This window comes from Aquarana catesbeiana, linkage group LG10, assembly GCF_042186555.1.
Source record: "Aquarana catesbeiana isolate 2022-GZ linkage group LG10, ASM4218655v1, whole genome shotgun sequence".
NCBI classification, from domain to species: Eukaryota; Metazoa; Chordata; class Amphibia; order Anura; family Ranidae; genus Aquarana; species Aquarana catesbeiana.
The window spans coordinates 65,257,841-65,283,054 of NC_133333.1; the positions used below are offsets into that span (position 1 = coordinate 65,257,841).

At 45.5% G+C, this 25,214-nt stretch overlaps 1 protein-coding gene across 2 annotated transcripts in view; it reads right to left on the reverse strand.

Moving 5' to 3' along the window:
* TRPM4 (transient receptor potential cation channel subfamily M member 4) overlaps window positions 1-25,214 on the reverse strand; it is a 604,715-nt gene that overhangs the window by 437,935 nt on the left and 141,566 nt on the right. For both annotated transcript variants that reach the window (XM_073602273.1, XM_073602274.1), the window contains exon 3: window positions 16,547-16,724. In XM_073602273.1, the coding sequence (XP_073458374.1) occupies window positions 16,547-16,724 (178 nt within the window). The remainder of the gene's footprint in view (window positions 1-16,546; window positions 16,725-25,214) is intronic.

Sequence of the window (25,214 nt, forward strand, 5' to 3'; positions counted from 1 at the left end):
GATCACAAATCTAATAAAACAATGGTCGCAACTTCCTTTATCCTGGATAGGGAAGATTAATGCAATCAAAATGACTATTCTACCCAAATTGCTTTATCTATTCAGAGTCCTCCCTATTCCAATTCCTTCCTATTTTTTGAGAATAGTACAAAAAAAGAGCAACTTCGTTTATATGAGGCTCTTCTAAACCACGTATACCTCTACACACACTACATCTTCCCAAAAATAAAGGAGCCCTGGGATACCCTAATTTTACTAACTACTACAGAGCAGCACATTTGGCCAGTCTGTCCAAATACCATGCAAAACAGGAAATCCCATTATGGGTATTTATAGAGGCTTCAGAAAATGACCCTCTATTAATATCAAATTTATTATGGCTTGATCCTAAAGACAGCTTTAAAATTCATAATCCCATAACTAAACACTTCTTATCTCTCTGGGATAAACTAAAAATCCTTTCTTTTATCAGAAATCCAGCCTTTTACCCGGCATGGATCTACCCAAATTCTTTTAACGCTTGGACAACATCAGGCATTCAGACACTAAATGACTTCATAGCATCTAAATCATTCCTTTCATTCCCATCGCTTAGAGAAAAATATGATCTACCAAACTGAGATATTTAGATATCTCCAAATCAAAAATTTCTATACACCATTCCTAAAGGGGGATACACCATTATCCCAATTATCTATTTTTGAATCAATCTGTACAAAAGATCCATTTGCTAAAGGTACAATTTCATCACTTTATAAATCAATTATATGGAGTAGCAAATCTTAATAGACCCTCTTACATTCAGAGGTGGGAGGAGGACCTGGGACGAACTTTAGAAGACACGGACTGGTCTAACATATGGCTCACATCTAAGTCATCTTCACCCAACATCTTAGCACTGGAGACAAATTATAAAGTCCTAACTCGCTGGTACCTTGTACCCGCTAGAGTGGCAAAATATTCACCTAATACCTCAGCTCTTTGTTTTCGAGGATGCCCAGAAATAGGCACATATTTACACATATGGTGGACGTGCCCAGTAATCCAAACCTTCTGGAAGGAAGTCTTTGTGATTGCATCTAAAATATTTTAAAAAATAATACAACCAGATTCATATTTAACTTTACTTAATCTAAAACCGGAATGATTAACGCTCTCTCAATTCAAACTTATGATCCAACTAATAACGGCTGCAAAACAAACAGTGGCCAAGGCATGGAAATCTCCTACATTGGTACTAGCAGAAACAATTCACAGAATGAATAATACAATGTCCCATGCTAAGATGGTAGCCATCGATCAAAATCAAATTCCAAAATTTGAAAAACTTTGGCATCCTTGGATAAAATAGTTCCTGTCAAACTTCAATGACTCTGTCCTGTTGCCATGGTAACAGATTAAATGACTTACAGAGACACCCATTCTAAGGCTTCAAAGAGAACTAAAAAGAATAATAAACTGACGAGCGGGACAACTTTGTGGACCATACCTCTACCTTTCAACCCTTTTTCTTCTTTCTCTTTCCTTTTCTCCACCTTACGATTAAAGCTCATTATCAGAATTTATTTGACCTATATACACTCTACTTGTAAACAATATGTATAGTAGGTATAAATCATTTAAATACCTACAAAAGTAACTAAGGAAATGATATACATCTTTAATTTAGGTTTACGTGAACCCAATGTTTAATATTTGAAATTTCATGATATTTACCTATATAAACCCTACTGTAAAACAATGAGCTTACTTTATAGATCCTTGTAAACTTACTTTATGTATCTTTATAACATTGTATACTCAATAAACTTCTTTTGACAAGGAAAAGGATCATATATAAAAAATGCAATTCATTGATAACTCAGCAAGCCCCTTCATTGGTGTGATCACAATAGTGCTTACATAGCGCCTCACCTGGTGGAGATGGTATGGAAAAGTCCTCAGCCTGGAGGGCGAAATGGACCAGCAATATCACTGGACGTGAATGGAGATGTGTAATCAGTTGTGTAGAGGACAGCAGTTTGCCAAGACCAGAACCGTTGTGCCGTGGGAGGGACTACAAGCTACCCCAGGTACTCCACCAGAGCTGCACCCGCTGATGTCACGCCAGTTGCGCCAAATGTCAATCTCAGCCTGAAGTTACTGGGGAACCGGACAATCAGTAGCAGTGGCCCTAGAAACTCCACTGGAGCTGTGGCGTGGCACCCACTGATGTCACAAAGTAGGCGCCCGCTGTCAGTACCAGCCGGGGGACACAGGCTGGTGAAAGCCATGTGGAGCCGATTGAGCTCTACAATGGAGCGTTACTAGGACAACGCGTTTCACGCGCATGTGCTTCTTCAGCTCATGTCCCATGACCTGAAAAAGGGCCAGGCCCAAAACACATTGTCATGACGACTGGCTAACACCACACACCTGACTCCAGCTCAGCTTGCATTGCACCTCAGATCCCGGACAGGGGCTTGTCTCCAGCAGATGATTGCGCATATGGTCTGACGGTCCCTTGTCTCAGCGGTTGATCGGCATCCTGCTCTGGCTCTGCAGGGAGTATTCCCGCATTACACCTGTCTTCTCGGTACCAAGCCTCATTTACATCCTGCACAGGCACCATTAGTTTGGGCACCTTGTTCCATCTCAGCACTGGCTTGTCAACCCCCCAGACGATGTCTAAGAGGATGAAATGCGTCAGTTGGACCCCACTGCCGCCATACTTTTACAGCGCTGATTTTACAAGAGGTACATGTGAGTGTATTTCTTATCTTATTTTAATAAATTTTGATACTTGTTTTACGGAATTACGCTATGTGGCCTTTTTCCTCCTTGCCTTATATCATCACCATCTACTCCTCAATATCACCCTGAGGGACACAACAGTCCACGGCTTATTTCTAGATGTCCATCCTTACCATCTCTCCGGAACATCTACCATCACCCAAGCCTGATTTGACCCATTTGGGCGTATGCCCTCTTGGGTCCACGAGATCTGGTAAGCCTTCTCAAATTCGGTGGTGGTGTGCCTCTCCTATCTTCACTTTGGATGTCACGCATCTAAACTGTTTTTCACACGAAGTCACTACATTTATGGACTGTTAATCTTTATGAGTCTTTTAAATATTGAGGACTTTTTCTTGTTTTTTTCTTAGTTGGTGTTTCATTACTAGTTGGACTTTATTGTCCTTATATTGAACTTTTTTGAACTCTTATGTTTTTTAGCGCTACACATACTTTTGTTTTATTGTTATATGCTTACATCCTATTGGCAGTGTTAGCTGCTTATTTCACTCTGTTGGGCAGCGCAGAATAATTGATACTTTCTTCCCTAAAGATGGACTGGCCAAGCATGTCTCCAGACTTAAACCCCATGGGGCATCCTCAAACTGGAGGCAGAGGAGCGCAAGGTCTCCAACATCCACCAGCTCCGTGATTTCATCATGGAGGAGTGAGAGAGGACTCCAGTGGCAACCTGTGAAGCTCTGGTGAACTCCATGCCCAAGAGGGTTAAAGCAGTGCTGGAAAATATTGGTGGCCACACAATATTGACACACACACTCTGCATTCAGTGTAGCGTATGTATGTATGTATGTATGTATGTATGTATGTATGTAATGTATGTATGTATATGTATATATATATATATATATATATATATATATATATATATATATATATATATATATATATATATATATATATATATATATATATATATATATATATATATATATATATATATATACACACACACACACATACACACACACACACTGCATTCGGTGGTGTACAGTTTCTAATACACTTCAGGCGGTGTATTACAGTGTAATGTTGCAAAACAAAAAAAAAAATATATCATGTCCGGAAGGCCACCAAGGAGTAGCAGGCGCTCAAAGGCCACTAAAAGAGGGCACACATTCTCTGTGTCTACAGTCAACAGTTGCTGGAGGATGCGATTTGCAGGCTCTGATGTTGGTTTACAGGTTGAGGAAGGGAGTAATGCGAGTCTAGAGAGGGGGTGCCACAGAAGGACAAGAAACTGGCAGTCATGTTCCCCCCAGCTGCAGCATACTTCCAAGTTTGCTCCAGTGATGAGGAGGGAGGGGATGATGAGGTCACTGACTGTACTTGGGTGATGAAGAGGAAAGAGGAACAACTCCAAATGAGGCAGGAGGTCCTTGGTGTGGGCCTTTTTCAACACGTGTGCAGCAAATTGCACTGTTGTGGTTTGCAACCTATGTCCAAAGCGGATCAAGCGTGGCCAGAACAGCAGCCGCTTAAGCACCACATGCTTTACCAGATATGACGACCTGCCATGCAGTCCGTTGGCAACAGCACTTGAAAGACCCACATCATAAAAAAAGGCGGACATCTCCTTGCTCCTCATCTGGGATCTCCAACCCTACTATACATCCAGTCCTCTCAAAAACCTGCACTGAAAGGAATGAAGGTATAACCATAGTTGTCCCAAGTATCTGCAGCCAATCTGCTAGCAGAACACCAATTGATTTTAGCAGGCAAATTTGTTGCCGAGTCTTCAAAGAGGAAGACCAGTGGAGAAGGTGTCCGGCTGACCGATGGCTTTAAACAATTTTTCAGTTCTCAGCGCCAAGGTCTGATAGGTTCAAGCAACCATCGCCAGTGTTTGCATTATATGATGCAGGAATATCTAGGGACAAGAGCAAACTTGGAGACCTTTCCAACAGAGTATCCACTGGGTTACTGGTTTTGAGGATAGACCACTGGCCAGAACTTGCTCAATATGCAAATCGAGCTACTGGCCTGCCCTGCATCCAGCAAGTTTTCTGAATGCACATTCAGTGCTGCTGGGAAGTTTGTAATGGATCAAAGAGTGCACCTGTCCACAAACTCCGTTGATAGGTTCACATTCATAAAAATAAATCAGTCCTGGATCAGCAGCTATCAAGCACCTGATGCTGATGTAACTGATTGAATTTTCAATGGATCTGGGATGCATTGAAGACAGTCTATGCTTCCTATCCTATTCCTCCTCAATCTTGATGCTAGCTTCCAACAATATTTTCGGTTTAGGGCACCACCACCCAAGGCCCAATTTTTTGGCCCCTGTTCAACAGGGGCATGTCATTACAATTTTTGATCCAATATTTCACACAGCAGGGCCAGTTCTGAGAACATCGCCACCTGAACGGCCTGGTAATGAACCCACAACTTTTTTTACAATGATTTTAATCTATACTGCCGGGATCTGACAATACATTACAGCCGCAAGCAGTTTTAAATGACATTTTTTCCCTTTAGAAATGTCATTTTGCTGTGGCACTGCTATGAACATGGGAAAGATGCGCTGCTTTACAGGCAGACTAAGGAGAACCCCAAGCACGATATTTAAAGGAATATTTTATTTTTATTGTTTCACTTTAAGCATTATTAAAATCACTGCTCCTGAAAAACCGATCGTTTAGAACTTTTTTTTTACATTGATACATGCCCCCTGGGTCCCCAAACACCTTTTATGGCAATAACTTGCATATAAGCCTTTAAAATTAGCACTTTTGATTTTTCCCGTTTGCGTCCCATAGACTTTAACGCCGTTTGCACAAATTGTTTGCCAGTTCGCATGTTCCGCTGCAAACCGAACCAGGGGGTGTTCGTCTCATCCCTACTGATTATCAGTGCCTCGATTACAATATAGCACCACCAGTGCCAGCAATCAGTGCACAAAAGTGCCAATCAGTGCACATTAGTGCTGCCAGTCAGTGCTGGCTATCAGTGCCCACCAGTGCCGCCTCATCAGCATACATCAGTGAAGGAGAAAAATTACTTATTTACAAAATTTACTGACAAACTAAGAAAAACTTTTTTTCTTCAAAATTTTTGGTCTTTTTTTGTAGCACCCTGGAGTTTAGGCAGGAATTCTCCTCACAAGTTTACTTGCCAGGAGTAGTTATCCTGGCTGATTGTTGGAGATCCATTGGATTTCTCCCCAAGTTTGCCTTGTTGCACTTTTCTCTTCTACCACTAGGTGGCCGGGTTCTTGGAGCACACACAAAAGAGCTCAAGGGATTCAGTGACAGTGAATCAGGGGGTCTAGTGAGAGACCAGGAGCTCAGTGTCCTGAAGAACTACAAGAAGAAGTTGTAGTGAAGATGAAAGGACAGTTACGCTTTATGTTAGGAACTGTTAAAGACTGTTGCCATAGGAGAAAGCACTCCTGCATGTGCAGATGTGGCTTCCTGCTTGAGGCCTTTTTCTGCACAGCTGTTCTCCTATTGAAGTCTCGGAGTCTGCTAATTGAACTTGCAACTACTTGGAGGGTGTCCTGGCCCTAACCCTGTTTCCCTCTTTGTAAGAAAAAAACATCTCTTTTGCATTCAAGAAGTGTTTGGCGCCCAATAACTTGCACCCACTATGCCTCACAACCCACCATATACAGAAGGATGTCAGCTATCTCTGGCCCTGGAGGTTCTCATTAGACTGAAGGAGGCCGCAGACCTTACTACTTTTTTTAGTAAAAAATAAAAACCCAGCAGTGATTAAATACCACCAAAAGAAAGCTCTATTTGTGTGAAGAAAATTATAAAAATGTCACATGGTTACAGTGTAGCATAACTGCGCAATTGTAATTTAAAAGCGTGACAGCGCTGAAAGCTGAAAAATGGCCTGGGCAGGAATGGGGTGAAAGTGAAGCTATCCATGGGCACTGTAGCCGACCCCTTTTCGGATGCCGGGCACCTGAATTCCAGCAGCAGGGGGGTGTTTTTGAAGCACCTGATTAGAGCCATAGGCTCTAATAGGCTTCAAAATTGCGCATTGCGCTCGCAGTTCACCCAGGTATGTTAGAAAAGTGAATGCATATTTGCTTTCCTAACACTGAACTGCCTCTCAGCCAATCAGGTGCGCGGGTCTATTACCAGTCACCTGGTTGGCTCTACAATTGGATGCCTTTTGGGAGGAGGGGTGGAGACGCACGGAGGACACTGGAGCCACTGTCTGACCCACTGCAAGGTCCCACCACTCGCCGCCGCCACATGGTAAGTTCCGGGCAGATGGTGAGCGGCCTGGGGGGGGGGGGGGGGGGAGGGTTGCAGTGGCACCATTTGATATGCACAGAGACAGCATTTGATGTGGTTGATGTGGCACTGTTTAAAGGCACAGTGGCTGCCTTTAATGGGGCACAGTGAGGCAGCAATTGTTTTTTTCAGAATTTTTCAGTTTGCGCCCCCTCAAAAATTGAGCACCAGCCGCCACTGCTCATAGTGTGCCTTAAATTTTTACGAAGAAGCTGAATTCATGGAGGAGTTCAGCTTTAACAAGTCTACATCTGTAACAAGCCCCTTGCTCGCTCGGTTCCACTCTCCCGACACTCCTCTGCAGCTATAGAATCAGATTGCAGATCGCAACATCTGATTGTTCGGTCATCCGATGCTCCGGGATTAGAACTACAGCTATGTGCCGTTCGAATCTAGTTGTGATAGCTCAGAACAAACACCAGGCAGGCTGTATGCAAGTTCAAACAGGGATCTCCTTTATTGGAAAATACAGGCTCTTTTATACACTAAAAGTGGAGGTGCATACCTCCGGCTCATATTACTCTAACAATACACCTGTAACCAAATTAACATGGGCTAATTAACTAATCCCTTTAGACAGCCTAGATGACAGACATGACCTTTAGGCCAGACTGGTCGTCTTGTAGCTCAGAAAACTCAATCAACATTATCACAATGGCAGAGTTAATTAACACAAAACAACAATGGGGATCTAATGACTCTTAGATCCCATACTAGAGACTTATTTACAATACACATTTTAGCAGACAACAGACAGGTAGCTGGAATTGATGACATTACCATTTAACAGTAGGAGTCCCAATGGTATGAATCAGTCACTATTCCAATATGGCAAATCCAGGGTCCCCAGAGTCTGTGCGTCCTGGGGGACCAGGATCCCAACCAACAGTAATACCACCTCAAGGGTCCCCAGGCATACAGCTCACAAAGAGCACCATTCCCCCAAATGACAGGGCCCACGATCGATCGGCAAGAGGCTAGCATGCAGTCCCCTCCAAAAGTCTCTCTCTCGGCTAGGTTTGTCACAACATCTATCAGATATATGTCTATAAAATTTAGGTTGTCCATCTAGAAGATGGTGAAGAAAACTTTATTCTAAACATGTTGAAGAAAGGTTAAGAACCTGGGAGGTGTTGTGGTGTGGTAAACCCTACACAATATACAATTGAGAGTTTAAGGTTTTTTGGCATTAACGGTATAGTCTGCCAAATACTAGTAATAAAAAAGTCCTAGGATCATAAAATAAAAACCATAAAATACCACCAAAAGAAATGACTACCCCAAGATACCACCCCTCTGAAAGTAAATTCCACTTTTTTATAGGAAAGCCTTGCAATAAAAAAAGCAGTTTGCCATATACTGGACAGCAGCTAACGGTTCTCCTCAGATCAATCACATACTTGCGCTATACTGGTGTTTAGAATAGCACCAGCATATACCCCAGTACAGCTGAACAAGCTCATTCATATCTATAGGAGGCTGTATGCAGCACCAGGTTTTCCTAGTTGGGGGAAAGATGCTGTCCATGTATTGCATGGCCCATGTGTAAGAGCTCTAACAGAAGTTCAAGCACCACCTCTAGTTATTCTTCATAGGCAACAAAAAGAAAACAAACACCTGTTCAGCTTAGTGCTAAACAAACATCCTGTTGCTCTGCAGTCTCACAAGTCTCCCAGCCTTTTTCTGGCCTCATTCTGCTCTACCTACCTTTATTTATGCAACTGTGTTGAGTCACCATTTTCCTCTGGTGCCTTCAACATTTTTTAAAGTATCGCTATGTGGGTGCTCTGAAATATGTCTAGGCCCGAGGCAGTTTTTCATAGGGGTGTAGATTTATTCCCTGGCGTGGGAATGCACTGCAAATTATTAGAGGTTTGGTCATAACTATATTGGGGGGTCAGGATTGAAAAAATGGGTCATTGGTTGAAATCTTAACCACGGCAATACCTGTTTGCATGTTCCCCTGTGCCTGCATGAGTTATCTCCTGCACTCCAAAAGGTAGGTTAATTGGCTTCTCTCTAAATTGGCCCTAGAATGTGTACTGTATGTATAAATGGGATTTAAGGACCTTAAGCTCCTTGAGGTCAGGGACTGATGTGAACGTACAATATAGATGTAAAGCACTGCATAATTTGATGGCGTTATAAAAGTACCTACAATAAATATTCAAGATTGGTTGTTGAAAGATTCAATAGTAACTTCTTAGTGGAGGAAACTTGGCTAAAATAAGTAAACATAGGAGAAGAATTGCATTTCCAATCAAAAGATCTATTCCAAGCATGAATGTCACAGCTTATTTTGAAAAGTGAGTTCTACCTGCCATTTTTTAAAGTGAACCTGAACTCAAAAAGTGTAAAGGTTTGCCATCTTATAGGAGATAGATAGATAGAATGGAACCGTTCTAATAGGAACGACTCAAGTCGCTCTGACTTAGAAAAAAGGTTCCTGTACGACTTCAGGGCGACTTGCATTGACTTCTATGCAGAAGTCATTTTGAAAGCCGCCGCTGAAGTCTAGGGCAGTCGCGCTGCAAGTCATGCTGCCCCTGTGTGAACTGGCATTAAATGTTATGTGCAGTTAATGTAACTAAACCCTACAAAAGACTTGCGTGATATCTCCAACAGACTGTATTTTAAAGTGCTAAGGCTTGCTTAAGGTTCTTTACTTCTGGGATAGGTCTTTTTGTGTATTACTAAGAGTAATTATAAGTTTAAGGCTCCTGTACTGCATCCAGGAAAATCAAGCAGTTGCAAAAATTATCTTTCACCTTTTCTATTTCTGTTGTAAAATAGGGTTGCACCGATATCAATACTAGTATCGGTGCTGATACCGAGCATTTAAACGAGTACTTGTACTCATGCAAATGTTCCGATGCTTGACCCGATACCTGGCAGGCGCTCCGTACACCCGGCATCCTCAGTGTAGCGGGGGGCCAGGCAGCCTCACAGATGATCAATGTGGCTGTGGGGGCAGTTACAAGCACCGATCTCCCTGTATAGCTTTTATGACAGCCGTTTCTCCTCCTCTCCCTCTCGTGGCTGTCAGGGAGATTGGTGCTTGTAACTGCCCCCACCGTCGGACCAATCATCCCCTGTGTCTAGGTCCTCCTCCGTCCCCACCTCGTCCTGAATTGTCTGGTACTGGTGCTCGGTCTTATAAAAGTGGCGTTGGTGCAACCCTAGCGTAAAATCTTTGCAGGCACTGCTGCCTGTGACTACTAGTCTCATGTGATTTAGAAAGAATGTAATGTTACTATTGTGCTGCTCACTATTCTCCTTTTCTGGAGAAAGCTGTATTTGGTTGTAGATCTAAGATTTCTGCACTCTCCCATTGTTTCTTGAATATTCTTCTGCCATTAGGGGAGCAACTCTGACATGGGGTTGCAAAGCCTCGTTCCTCTACTAAAAAGTCAATAATCAACTGCAAGGAGCCCATAAGAAATATTAGCTACTATTGATTTGCTCTCAGCTTGTATTTTTGGGTACCGCTTCCATAGTCCATGGCCCTTGTAAGTCATAAAGTGTGAAGGATTATAGTGAGGGCTTGGCAATAAAAGTGCAGAACATTTACTAAAACTGGAGCACACAGAATCTGGGTCACCTGTGAATAGTAACAAATCAGCTTCTAAATGCATTTCCAAAGCTTCACTGAACAAGCTGAAGTTAGAAGCTGATTACTAGGGATGAGTTTGACTCGAACATCGGGTGTTCGCCGAATAGCAAACATTATGGGGCGTTCGTGGAAAATTCGAGCGCCCGCGGAACGCCCCATAATGCACTGCAAGATTGCAGTGCATTGCTTATGATTGGCCAAAGCATGCACTTGATCGGCATGCTTTGGCCAATCCCAGCACCCTCTGCTAAGAGAGCCATAATTGGCCAAAGGCAGGATGCCTTAGTCCACGCCCCACATCATATAAGGCTGCCTGCACTGCGGCCCTGTCTAGTGTTGGCGTGGACGGAGACATAGCTTGATTTAGATTAAGCAGGCAGGTTATTCAGTTAGTGGCAGATAGAGAGATATAGATATACACACATATACATACATACATACATACATACATACACACACACACACACACACACACACACACACACACACACACACACTCCGCATCCAGTCAGTGTAGCCTAGAGATCTACAGTGCATTCCATGGTGTACCATTTCTAATCAACGTCAGGTGGTGTATTTGAAAATATATATACGCATACACAAACACACACACACACACACACACACACACTGCAGCATCCAGTGTACCGTATATCTACAGTGCAGTTGCTACTACTTTTCTGGTGGCGTACACAACACAGTGCAACCGTAGTGCAGTTGCTACTACTTTTCTGGTGGTGTACACAATACAGTGCAGTGTGGTGTGGTGTTGCCAAACAAAATATACATCATGTCCAGAAGGCCACCAAGGAGAGGCAGACGCTCACAGGCCACTAAAAGAGGGCAAGGGTGTCTACAGTCAACAGTGCTGGTCGTGGACATCCTCTGCAGGTGGCTGTGGGGCACACTTGTCCTTTTTTTCTTCTGCTGGCCGTGTTATAGAGCCAGAACATGCAGAAGAGTTGGTGGAGTGGATAACAAAGCCGTCCTCATCCTCTGTCACCCAGGCTCAGAGCAGTTTGCCTTCCAATGCAGCTGCCAAAGCAGCCTATTCCACCGGCTCCTTGTCCACAGTCACTCCTTCCGTAGCCCCACCATCATGCACGGAGGAGCCCCCCAAACTATTTGACCACAGTGTCGGGTACATGTTGATGGAGGATGCGCAGCAATTAGAAGGCTCCGATGTTGGTTCCCAGGTTGAGGAAGGGAGTAACATGAGCCTAGAGAGAAAGAGTGCCCGAGAAGGACAAGAAACTGGCAGTCATGTTTGATGATGAATGATGAATGTGTCAGCATGGATGTAGAGGATAACACTCAGCAGCAGTCTTCAAGGGATGGTTTTCAGTCCCCAGAAACCCAAGAAGTTGTACGTGGGTGGGAGGAAGTAGTTCGACAACGTCATCCTCAGTGACCCAGAGGACTCACAATCAAATGTGTCTGCAAAACTTACGCTGCATGGCCTCCCTGATTCTGCAAAGCCCGCAAAAGGACCCTAGGATTTGTGTTATCAAGGAGAGGGAGCATTACTGGCTGACAACCCTTCTTGATCCACGTTACAAGGGTAAGGTTGCAAAACTCATCCTGCTTTTGCAGAGGGAGCAGGGGATGAAACATCTTCAGGAGGCCATGAAGAAAGGTTTGTGCAATGCGTTTCCAGACCCTGGGAGGTTACAATTTCCTGGTGCTAGACAACGTGTTGCTGAAGCTTCGTTCACTCAGAGAAAGAGCGGTGGAGAAGGTGGCCGGCTGACCGATGCCCTTTGACAATTTTTCAGTCCTCAGCGCCAAGGTCTGATTGGTTCAAACAACCATCACCAGTGTCTGCATTACATGGTGCAGGAATATCTTGGGGCAAGAGCAGACTTGGAGACCTTTCCAACTGACCATCCACAGTGTTAGTGGGTCTTGAGGATGGACCACTGGCCAGAACTTGCTCAAAATGCAATTGAGCTACTGACCTGTCCTGCATCCAGCGTTCTTTCTGAACGCACATTCAGTGCTGCTGGAGGGTTTGTAACGGATCATAGAGTGCGCCTGTCCATAGACTCCGTTGATAGGCTCACATTCATAAAAATGAATCAGTCTTGGATCAGCAGCAGCTATCAAGCACCTGATGCAACTCATTGATTTTTCTATGGGTGTGGGATCCCTTGAAGACTGCCTATGCTGAGTGACTATCATATTCCTCCTCAATCTTGATGCTAGCTTTCAAAAATATTTTTGGTTTAGGGCACAACCACTACTGCATAAGGCCCAATTTTTCTGCCCCTGTTTAACAGGGGCATGTAATTACTCTTTTTGGGCACAGGAACGGGCCCTGCTGTGAAATATTTGATCAAAAACTGTAATTACATGCCCCTGTTAAATGGGCAGAAAAATTGGGCCTTAGGCAGTGGTGGTGTAAATTGTATCTGTGAGGGGTTACGGTGTTGTGGCACCACCACTGCCTAAGGCCTAATTTTTCTGCCTATTTAACAGGGGCATGTAATTACAATTCTTGATATAATATTTCACGGCAGGGCCTGTTCCTGCGCACAAGAGTAACTGGGGGGTTACAGTGTTCTGGCACCACCAACACCTAAGGCCCAATTTTCTGCAGAGTATTTAGGGCAGGCCATATAGTATATATACTTCTGTTCAGAGTATATACTGCCTGGGCCCCCCCCCCCCACACGCCATTTTTTTAAAAAATTTGGGTGCAGGGTTCCCCTTAATCTCCATACCAGACCCAAAGAGCCTTATAATGTGCTGGGGGGCATGCTGTTTTTCTCAAATGATTTTCATGAATATGGCTGGGACCCGACAATATATTACAGCCGCAAGCAGTTTTAAATTACTTTTTTTCTTTAGAAATGTCATTTTGTGGTATTGTTCTAAACACGGGAAAACTGTGCCACTTCACAGGCATACTATAGACACCCAACAGGCACGATAAAGGAATATTTTTTGTTTCACTTTAAGCATTATTAAAATCACTGCTCCCGAAAAAACGTCCGTTTTTAAAACTTTTTTTTGCATTGATACATGTCCCCTGGGGCAGGACCCGGGTCCCCAAACACTTTTTAGGGGAAAAACTTGCATGTAAGCCTTTAAAATTAGCACTTTGGATTTTTCATGTTCGTGTCCCATAGACTTTAACGGTGTTTGCATATTCAAACAAACTTTTTTGCATGTTCGGATGTTCTGGTGCGAACCGAAGGTGTTTGGCTCATCCCTATTGGTTACTATGCACAGCTGCACCAGATTCTGTTTGCCCTAGTATTAAATCCACCCCACATACTGTAAATCATTGTTTTATTTGGTATAATGTTACTTATGCATGTTACATTTTAATACTTGACTAGCTTAAAAACCTACATTACCAAGCAGAACGTTCATCTATGTCTTGTTAATTATAAGCATCTTAGGCCCCTTTCACACTTGTACAACTTGTCCCACGATTTGGGACTGCAAAGTAGCATGACAATTAGGGATGGGCTGTCTGTTCGGGTTGAACATGAGTTCGACTCAAACATTGGCTGTTCGCCCATTCGCCGAATAGCTTACAATTTGAGGTGTTTGCGGCAAATTCGAAAGCCGCGGAACACCCTTTAAAAGTCTATGGGAGAAATCAAAAGTGCTGATTTTAAAAGGTTATTATGCAAGTTATTGTCATAAAAAGTGTTTGGGGACCTGGGTCCTGCCCCAGGGGACACGTATCAATGCAAAAAAGAGTTTTAAAAAAATGCCCATTTTTTCGGGAGCAGTGATTTTAATAATGCTTAAAGTGAAACAATAAAAGTGTAATATTCCTTTAAATTTCATACCTGGGGGGTGTCTATAGTATGCCTGTAAAGTGGTGCATGTTTCCCGTGTTTAGAACAGTCTGACAGCAAAATGACATTTCTAAAAGGAAAAAAAAAAAAGTCATTTAAAAGTGCTAGCGCTAATGCCGGGTATTAATGAATTGTCGGTCCTGACAATACACATAAAAGTTCATTGATAAAAACGGCCTGGGATTCCCCCACAGTGCATTACCAGGCCCTTCAGGTCTGGTATGGATATTAAGGGGAACATTGCGCCAAAACTTAAAAAAAAAAAAAAAAGTGGGGGTCCCCCTCAAAATCCATACCAGGCCCTTATCCCAGCATGCAACCTGGCAAGCCCCAGGAAGAGGGGGGGGGATGAGAGAGCGCCCCCCCCCCTCCTGAACCGTACCAGGCCACATGCCCTCAACATGGGGAGATGTCCCCATGTTGATGGGGACATGGGCCTCATCCCCACAACCCTTGCCTGGTGGTTGTGGGGGTTTGCAGGCGGGGGGGGCTTATCGGAATCTGGAAGCCCCTTTAACAAGGGGACCCTCAGATCCCGCCCCCCCCGTGTGAAGTGGTAACGGGTATATTGTACTCCTACCATTTTACAAAAAAAAGTGTCAAATTGTAAAAAACAGACACAGTCCTTTATTAAAAAAGAAAAAAAAATTCCAGCGATGTAATCCTTCCTCTTTCCGGAAACCCCCGTAGCGTCAGAGGGGGCGGGGTCACCCATACATGTTACTGGGTAACCCCGTGGTGTTTCACCGTTGCGTCAGAGGGGGGCGGGGTCACCCGCGCAGGTCACGGGTGGCCCTGCCCTCAGCCATTTAAGAACTGTCACAGCAGGTCTAGCGTCATTCAGCGGGCTCCTCCCATGGAGGCAGATTGTGTCGTGGCAGCGTCTTTCTCCGTATCCCGGGACGAGGAAGGATTACATCGCTGGAATTTTTTTTTTTTAATAAAAAGGACTTGTCCCATGCGGTGTCTGTTTTTTTACAATTTTTGTGAAATGGTAGGAGTACAATGTACCCGTTACCATTTCACACAGGGGGGGGGGGGGCCGGGATCTGGGGGTCCCCTTATTAAAGGGGGCTTCCAGATTCCGATAAGTCCCCTGCCCGCAGACCCCCACAACCACCGGGCAAGGGTTGTGGGGATGAGGCCCTTGTCCCCATCAACATGGGGACATCTTCCCCATGTTGAGGGCATGTGGCCTGGTACAGTTCAGGGGGGGCGCTCTTGTCCCCCCTTTTCCTGCGGCCTGCCAGGTTGGGTGCTCGGATAAGGGTCTGGTATGGATTTTTAGGGGGACCCCCACACTTTTTTTTTTTTTTTTGGCGCAAGGTTCCCCTTAATATTCATACCAGACCCAAAGGGCCTGGTAATGAACTGTGGGGGAATCCCAGGCCATTTTTATCAATTAACTTTTATGTGTATTGCCTGGACCGACCATTCATTAATAGCCAGCACTAGCACTTTTAAATGACTTTTTTTTCCCCTTTTAGAAATGTTATTTTGCTGTCAGACTGTTCTAAACACGGGAAACATGCGCCACTTTACAGGCATACTATAGACACCCCCAGGTACGAAATTTAAAGGAATATTACACTTGTATTGTTTCACTTTAAGCATCATTAAAATCACTGCTCCTGAAAAAACGGCCGTTTTTAAAACTTTTTTTGGATTGATACATGTCCCCTGGGGCAGAACCCGGGTCCCCAAACACTTTTTATGACAATAACTTGCATATTAACCTTGTCCCATAGACTTTAACGGTGTTCGAACAAATTTTTTGCCTGTTCGCATGTTCTGCTGCAAAACGAACAGGAGGGTGTTCGGCCCATCCCTAATGACAAGTCGTTCCCCACGATTTCCAACGACAACCATTCATATTTGTATGACTTCAAGTAGTTCCGACTTCAAAGTAGTGCCTGCACTACTTTGGTCTGACTTTGATGCCAGTTAAACAGGCATTCCCTGAAATCGCTGCAAAATCGCGGGTGCAAATCTCGGTAAAATTACGCAACTTTGAAGTCGCAGTAGTGTGAAAAGGGCCTTACTGATACACTGACCTGAAATAAATAAATTCTCACCTTGCTGTGCTTCTTACCAGCACCGAAAAATTCAATATCACCATAAGCATCTGTGGGCTCTTCTGTCGTATGCTCTGCAGAGTCCCAGCTGCTCACAATAGCTGCTCCAAAGTTATCCTCCATGGCTACTGACACGTGATTCTGCTTGGCCAGACCACATTGGCACATTTCTTCCTTTCTGCATCACAAAACAAACGAATGAATACAATACGAAGAGAAGATAATGTTTTTTTCATAAAATTATTATGACCTTGCTGCTCAAATAAGTGACAAGGGGCAGATTACTGTTTGAAAGTTCTAACCACAATCTCTCCTAATTCCAGCCAAGTCAGTGTTACTGTATTTCATACAATTATAGTAAGTGTGTTTTCTTTAGCCAAGATACTGCAAGCAGCTTGCTATGAGGGCAGACACAAGAAGAGGATCCAAGATCGCCAGCAGGGAGACTCTAGAGGAAGTAAAGGTTGGCACTGTGCAATGCCATTGCACAGAGTAGGCAAGTATAAACCCGTTTGTCATTTTAATTTTAAAATAGACTTTGCATTTGTAAAAATGTAGTGATTGTAATCTTTTCAAATAACTTAGGTCCCTTATTCAGGCTTTATACATTTCTCTGTATAAAGCCTGAAGAGAGGGTCTAAGTTATCCTGAAAGCTTGCATCATTAATAACTTAGTCAATAAAAAGATATCACTTAAAAAACTCCAAACTTTCTGCATTAACCACTTGACCTCTGGAAGATTTACCCCCTTTCATGACCAGGCCATTTTTTGCCTCCGTTACTTTAACTGGCAGATGCTGTACCCAAATAAAAATTTATGTCCTTTTTTTCCCCACAAATAAAACTCTTTTGGCAGTATTTGATCAGCTCTTTATAGCACAAAAAAAACACAAAATTGACATATTTGGTTAAAAAAATACCAATAAGCGTATGATTGCAGATGCTATAACTTTTGTGCAAACCAAACTATGGGATACATTTATGGAATTTTTATTTATTTTACTAGTAACGGTAGCGATCAGTGGGACTGCGATATTGCGGCGGACAGTCTGGACACTGACACTTTTTGGAGACCAATGACACAAATAGTGATCAGTGCTATAAAAAATATGCACTGTCACTGTCCTAATGACACTGGCTGGAAAGGGGTTAACATCAAGGGCGATCAAAGGGTTAACTGTGGGGAGCCTAGCCGAACCGGGCATGTGAGCAGAGCATGGAGCTCCCTGACTTCACCCAGTGTCATGAGCCTTTCTCCGGCGGGCTAGTGTGGCAAGATGCCAAGCAAGGCTTCCTGAATCCAGCGATACAATTCTTCCCTCGAATTTCGGCATCATGACCGGTAAAAACAAGGGAGAATCGGCAGCCACGGGTCAAAATGGCACAGCTGAGGGTCTTCCTCAAAAAAGACATCACGAGGCAGAGAGATCTAAAGAGCATTGAGCCAGAGCGGGTAGGTCTTCCTGTAGACCAGCGGGGAGAGAGACAATCCAGGGGACATATGGTTTTATACAAAAAAAATCTGTCTGCAGTGGAGGGACAGAGCTCCACAGGGGAGACTGCAAGTGCCGCTGCTCTACAGACAGACATGAGGCAGGAGCCAGAGCTGGCAGACTATGCCACCTTTCTCCCCGACACAGCACAAAACAGACTCAGAGGAGTAGCAGCCTACACTCAGCCAGATATCGCGGGCAGAAACTGCATCGATAAATACAGTGAAAGACAGATTGGATGGTTTAACAGAGGAAGTTCCTCTCGAGAGGTAAGACATGCAAAAAGTTAAACAGTTGCTGAAAGTTGCATAAAAGACCTGGAGGACAAGTTGCTCTAATGGCTGAAACTCGCACCCATTTAGTGCAGGAATACCGGGACATTGAGAAAATTGAGAGCAGGGATCCCACAGCCTATTGAACACTGACTTCTGGAACTCTTTGGCAAAGACACCTTTACTTCATTATTTGTAGTCGAGAGGGCACAGTGTTCCCACCAGAGCCCTACCTGGCAACTCACCCAGACCTTTTCTTACCCATCTTTTACACTATCGAGAGACAGGGAGAGAGAGTGTTACAACTAGCACGGGAACGGCACACTATACAATATAATGGAGCTTGGGTCTCCTTCTACCCCGAAGGTAGAATGCAAGTGAGCAAAATTCTTTGAAGTTAAGCAATGTCTACAACGCTTAACATTACCTTATGCCATGCTCTACCCAGCTAGACTTAGCGTGACCGCCAGAGGTCAGACGCACTTAAACAATGCTGGGGAGGCTGCAGAATGGCTGGATTCCACGAACCTTCACTGATAGCCCGCAGAGCCGATGAAGCAGATGCCTGACCACTACGTGGCGAAGTAGTACAACCTTTATACTGAAGCCTGTATACTGTACCTCTGCCAGGGAAGTGGAATTTTTGCGTTTCACGGGTTTGCTCCCAACATGTTACTTAAAATATGTTTGTAGAAACTGTTAATACAAGGCATTCAATCTCAAAATGACAACTGGGAGGGGCCTGCAAGAGGTCCCAGCAGATGGAAGGAAGAGTCTATCTCCAGGAAGGCACGGGTTAATGCCAGGTGGTTATTGTCGCGGACACGGGGGGGGGAACACTGTCGCAGACACTGGCTGCAAGGACCTTTTTCTGTCCACATTCACCCTGTTATTTGGTATTGTTATATTAATCTTTTTTTGTTACATTTTTGAGAGACTTGCCCAAAGACTATTCTTGGTTGTTAATTCTGAAAAATGCACGATTCTTGAAAAAGCTGATCACATTGACCTGCGGAGACAAACTGTCTGGTCACCAGGGCTGCCTTAAGTGTTGTGTTAATTAACATGTTAATTACATTATTGTCTTAAGTTTTGCTAGAGGGGAGGGGGGGGGGGGGGGGAGAGTATCCATGAGTCAGCCCTACCTCGTTATCTAACCCTTTGTGTTAAATGTGTATAAAAAGGCTGTATTCTGTCTAATAAAGCAGTCAAGATTCTACAAGCTATTTTTGGCTAGAGTTGTATGCAATGCAGCTATAATAATATCTCTGTGATGGTTAGACTGGTGGAAGCGTTATTACTGATGGAAGCACTCAGCTGAGTGTGGGATTGGATCCGTCACTATTGGTGGCAAGCTGTGGGATGCTTCCTCTTGCCTAGGCTCACCCAAATCACCACCGGGATCCCCTGCTCCTAACAGCAGATGGAACATCACTAAGCCAGACTCAAGGGCAGCACCTTGAAGGATCTCTTGGAAGCCCGTGGAAAAGTCTCCAGCAACAAATCCAAAGCGACTCTCATCACCGAACTAATGGAGATTGACCAGGCCAGCAACCCACCAGCAGATACCTCAGAGGCGACAGAGTTCCAGCGTGATGTCCAGTGGCGACTGGCCTTGTATGGTACTCACCCCCTGCAGGAGGTTATCAGTCAAGTGTTATGAGAGGTGTCCCAGCTGCAAATGGCTGAACTCCAGCGGGACCAAGGAGCGTCAGTTATGTTCAACTGGTAAGCTCCAGCGGCCCGCAAAAAGCTACCCTATGCCGCCTTCCGCATGTTTCAAGATGGTGAAGATGAGATGGATGTTTACCTGCAAATGTTTGAGCGGCAATGCGGTCTTCAAGGTGTCAAAACAGATTGGGTCACGCTCCTGGTCAGCCGGCTCACAGGAAGGGCTGCAAAGGCGAACAATAATGTCCCTGATGAGATCAGCCAGGACTATGACCGGGTAAAAGAAAGACTATTGGCTTGCTTTGGCATTACTCCAGAGGCACACCGTTTGAGGTTTCGCAACCTCCGCCGAAAGGAGAGAGAGCCTTACACAGAATGGGCTCATCAAATGACCCGAGCAGCAGAGAGTTGGATGACCGGGTGCCAAGCTGTTACCATGGCAGATGCGCTCCAGCTAATCCTCCTGGAACAATTCTACGATCATACCCCACATGAAGTTAGAGACTGGGTAAAGGATCGGCGGCCAGTCACAGTTGATGAAGCTGCCACCCTAGCTGACCAATACGTGGATTCAAGGCGGAATGTACAACCAGAGCCTAAGACCCCAGCTCGGTCTGTTCCCAACATTCCACGGAGCGTTGCCCCTCCACACCAGCCTTCGATCCCCGGCCCCACTCAGCTACCATCTTCACGAGGAAAAGGGGACCTCTGCTACAGATGCAACCAAGCAGGGCATGTTAGGAGGTATTGTCCGCAGAATGTTTCCCAGGACGCACGGAACAGGCCCTTGGACCTGCCTGGGCTGCTGCACAGTCTGGAGAGAGATGTGACTTACCCAAGTGAGGAGAATATTGGAATTCTACATGAGGCAGACCCTGTGCAAGCTGCCACTACAGCTAATCGTTTGCACCATCGACAAGCCGTGTGGATTAATGGTCGGGCTGCCCAGGGACTGCGGGACACGGGAGCTACTATTACCCTGATACAGTCCTGAATGATAAACCCGGCAGAGCAGACAGGACGGTCTGTGGCTGTGCGGGTGGCCAGGAGAAATGTTATGCGGGTCCCCACTGCCAGGGTTCACCTTGATTGGGGTTCGGGGGCCAAAGAAGTGGAAGTGGGAATAATGCAGAACTTACCTGCAGAGGTTTTTTTGGGCAACGATTTGGGACATTTAAATTCAGCCTTCTCCCTGGATGTATCCCCGGAAGCCTACCCTGTTACCACCCGCCAGCAAGCCCGGATGGAGGTGCGCTCCCTCGAGGACGGGACCCGGGTAAGACCTGTCACCCCTGACCTAGACTGTACTACCCCAGCTATTCCTACCCCGACTTGGGCTTCTCCCCAAGACTTTGCTCAGGCAACTCTTAGCGACCCTTCCTTAGCTAGCTATAGGGAAAGAGCAGGATTAGACCCTGGGGGGGGGGGTTGAAGAGGGAGCGGATAGAGTGGGTCCAGGGATTACTCTATCGGGTTACTGAGGGAAAGACAGCCTCCCATCCACCCAAGCGGCAGCTTGTTGTGCCACAGAAATATCGGCATGACCTGCTGCGCATTGGGCATGACATACCCTTAGCCAGACACCTGGGGATGTCCCGGACCCTCCACCGTCTGACTCAGTAGTTTTTTTGGCCAGGAATTACAGGGGATGTCCGACTGTATTGCCGGACCTGTGACACATGCCAGCGGGTGGGTAAGCATGGGGGCCCGCTGAACGCTCCCCTACACCCTTTACCGATCATTGATTAACCCTTTAGCCATGTTGCCGTAGACCTGGTTGGACCATTGCCCCGCCCTAGTCCATCTGGGAAGAGATATATCCTTACTGTGGTGGATTATGCCTGTATGGGAGGCGGGTGAGGGGGCCCCTAGATCTAGTCAGAGCCCACTGGGTAGGGGGAATTGATCCCCAAGGGTCCACTATCGTAGCATACGTTACTGAGTACAGGGACAGACTGCAGGAGCTCACGGACAGTGTCCAGGAGAACCTTTGGGCTGCCCAAAGGAGGCAGAAACGATGGTACGATCGTACTGCTCAGAACCGCACTCTGGAGGTTGGGCAGAAGGTTCTTGCCCTCAGGCCAACCAAGCAGGACAAGTTACAGGCCACTTGGCAGGGACCTTACCGGGTTGTGGCAAAGCTCTGTGACACAACCTACCTAGTGGCTAAATGTTCGGATGAAAGAGTCCGATGGACCTTTCATGTGAACATGTTGAAAGCATACTGGGAAAGATCAGGAGAGGTAGCCGCTATGTGCTCCAGCTGTGGAAGATTCTGAGAATCTTCCCCTGCTGGTGCTCCCGGAGCTAAATAGAATTACTGCAGGGATAAAGATGATAAAGCTTGACGAGAGAACAAACTAGACAGGTCCTTAGTCAGAAAAGGGAAATGTTCTCCACAGTCCCTGGGTACACTACTATGGCAGTGCACCATGTGGAGACCCCGGGACAACTGCCACTAAGACAGGCGGCTTGCCGGATACCTGACGCAGTGAGAGAGGGGATGCGTCATGAGATTAAGGAGATATTGGGAGTCATTGAGCCATCCAGCAGCCCCTGGGCTTCCCCGGTGGTCCTTGTACCGAAGCGGGATGGCACAACTCGCTTCTGTGTAGACTACCACAGATTAAATGAGTGCACCACCACTGATGCTTACCCTATGCCCCGGGTCGATGACCTGTTAGATCGCATTGCTCGGGGAAAATTCCTGACAACCCTTGACCTATGCAAAGGGTACTGGAAAATTCCTCTGGATGTGGAATCTATTCCGAAATCAGCGTTCATTACCCCATTTGGCTTATACCAGTCTAAAGTAATGCCATTTGGGATGAAGAATGCACCGGCGACTTTCCAGAGGATGGTAGACCAACTCCTTGATGGCCTCCAGGACTATGCTTGACCATATCTGGATGACATTGCGATCTACAGTGATACCTGGGAGGACCATCTGGTTCACCTGGGTGTCATGTTAGACCGCATCAAGGCTGCAGGACTAACCCTTAAGCCAGAGAAATGCAGCATAGGGATGTCCGAGGTACAGTACCTTGGACATTGAGTAGGCAGTGGACAACAACGGCCCGAGCCTGCTAAGATTGAGGCAGTTGCCAAGTGGCTGACCCCCCGTACCAAAACCCAGGTCCTGGCATTCCTCGGCACAGCTGGGTACTATAGGAAATTTGTCCCGCAATATAGTTCCATCGCTAAGCCCCTGACAGACCTGACTAAGAAGCACCTTCCCCGACAGGTACTGTGGTCCCCCCGAGTGTGAAGCTGCCTTCCAACGATTAAAGAATGCACTAACTTCAGCTCCTGTTCTAGCTGCCCCTGACCCAACTAAACGTTTGTGTCCACACAGATGCCTCTACATTCAGGCTGGGGGCAGTACTGAGCCAAGTAGGACCTGATGGCGGTGAGCACCCAGTGGCCTACATCAGTCGGAAGCTGCTACCCAGGGAAGTCGGTTATGCAGCCGTGGAGAAGGAGTGTTTGGCGCCGGTGTGGGCTCTCAAGAAATTCCAACCTTATCTCTACGGACGATATTTTACAGTGCTCACCGATCACAATCCATTAATCTGGCTTAATCGGGTCTCCGGGGATAATGGACGTTTGTTACGATGGAGCTTGGCACTGCAGCCTTACAATCTTACCATACAGTATCGGCCAGGAAAGCAATGAAAGCAGAATGGGAACGCTGATGGACTTTCCTGGCAAACAGAACTATAAAACTCTCCCGGACAGCCCCAAGCTGACCCGTGGTGGATCTAGTTGGGTGTGCCGGACTATGGGACGGGGAGGGGGGGGGGGGGGGGACACTGTCGCAGACACTGGCTGCAAGGACCTTTTTCTGTCCACATTCACCCTGTCATTTGGTATTGCTATATTAATCTATTTTGTTACATTTTTGAGACTTGCCCAAAGACTATTCTTGGTTAATTCTGAACAATGCATGATTCTTGAAAGAGCTAATCACATTGACCTGCGGAGACGAACTGTCTGGTTACCAGGGCTGCCTTAAGTGTTGTGTTAATTAACATGTTAATGTCAGCCCTACCTCCTTATCCAACCCCTTGTGTTAAATGTGTATAAAAAAAGCTGTATTCTGTCCAATAAAGCAGTCAAGATTCTACAAGCTATTTTCGGCTAGACTTGTATGCAATGCAGCTATAATAATATCTCTGATGGTTAGACTGGAGGAAGCGGTATTACTGACGGAAGCACTCAGCTGAGTGTGGGATTGGATCCGTCACAGTTATCTTCCCATGTTTACAGTTGCAAGGCACCGTTGTGCCTTTGTGGTTTGCTGTTGACTTTTTCCTTTTGTTTCCAGAGAAGTCCTGAAATGGTTACTTCACGTGTACATCTGATGGTTCCTCATATGTACCAGCTCTTTAAAATGAGCTCTACATGCATCCCTGCGTGGATGCTGTTGCTCTCACATAGGTCAGTGTACGCATTACCTAAAGTAATACCATATGGTGGAGGTCCCGTTTATATCCTGGAATGTTAGAGGCCTAGCCAACCCTGTAAAGAGAGCAATGGTTAAGGCTGCCCTACATAAGTACCAACCTATCATTGTGGGGCTGCAAAAAACACCTTACAAAAGAGACACTATGCTGTAGCGAACACCTGGGCAGGACATGGCTACCACTTTGTGCATACCTCTTATTCCAGGGGGGTTTCAGTACTTCTCCATAGAAATGTAACTTTTCATGAACATCAGGTACTGGTGGATACCCAAGGCAGATAGATGGTTTTGTACTATTTATGCATACTTTCGGTGGTATATATACCCCCCTCCCGTTCTCTACGTGGGGTTACGAGACCTGTTGACATTTATGCTAGATAAACCTGACGTCCCTCTGTTTATTGTAGGAGACTTTAATGGGATTCTAGACCCTACCATAGATAAACACCCTCCATCTCGGCAGAACTCGACCCCGAAGGGTACGACTTTATCCAGGTTCCCAGAAGAGCTGGGCTGGTCTGTGGAGTCTTCAAAATTGTGTTAAATTGTTTTCTTGCTTTTCTAACATGTATGGAGTTCTTTCCAGGATAGATGTGTGTGTGGGGTTGCCACAGGCTGTTTCCCTAGCATCTCATGCTCAATATGACCCAAGAGGGATATCCGACCAGTCTCCACTGATTCTGTGGATCTTGGCCAAGCCACACATGAATCTGCTGAGGGCTCCATGGCGTTTAAACGATTTCTGGTTAAATTTAATACCGCAGGGT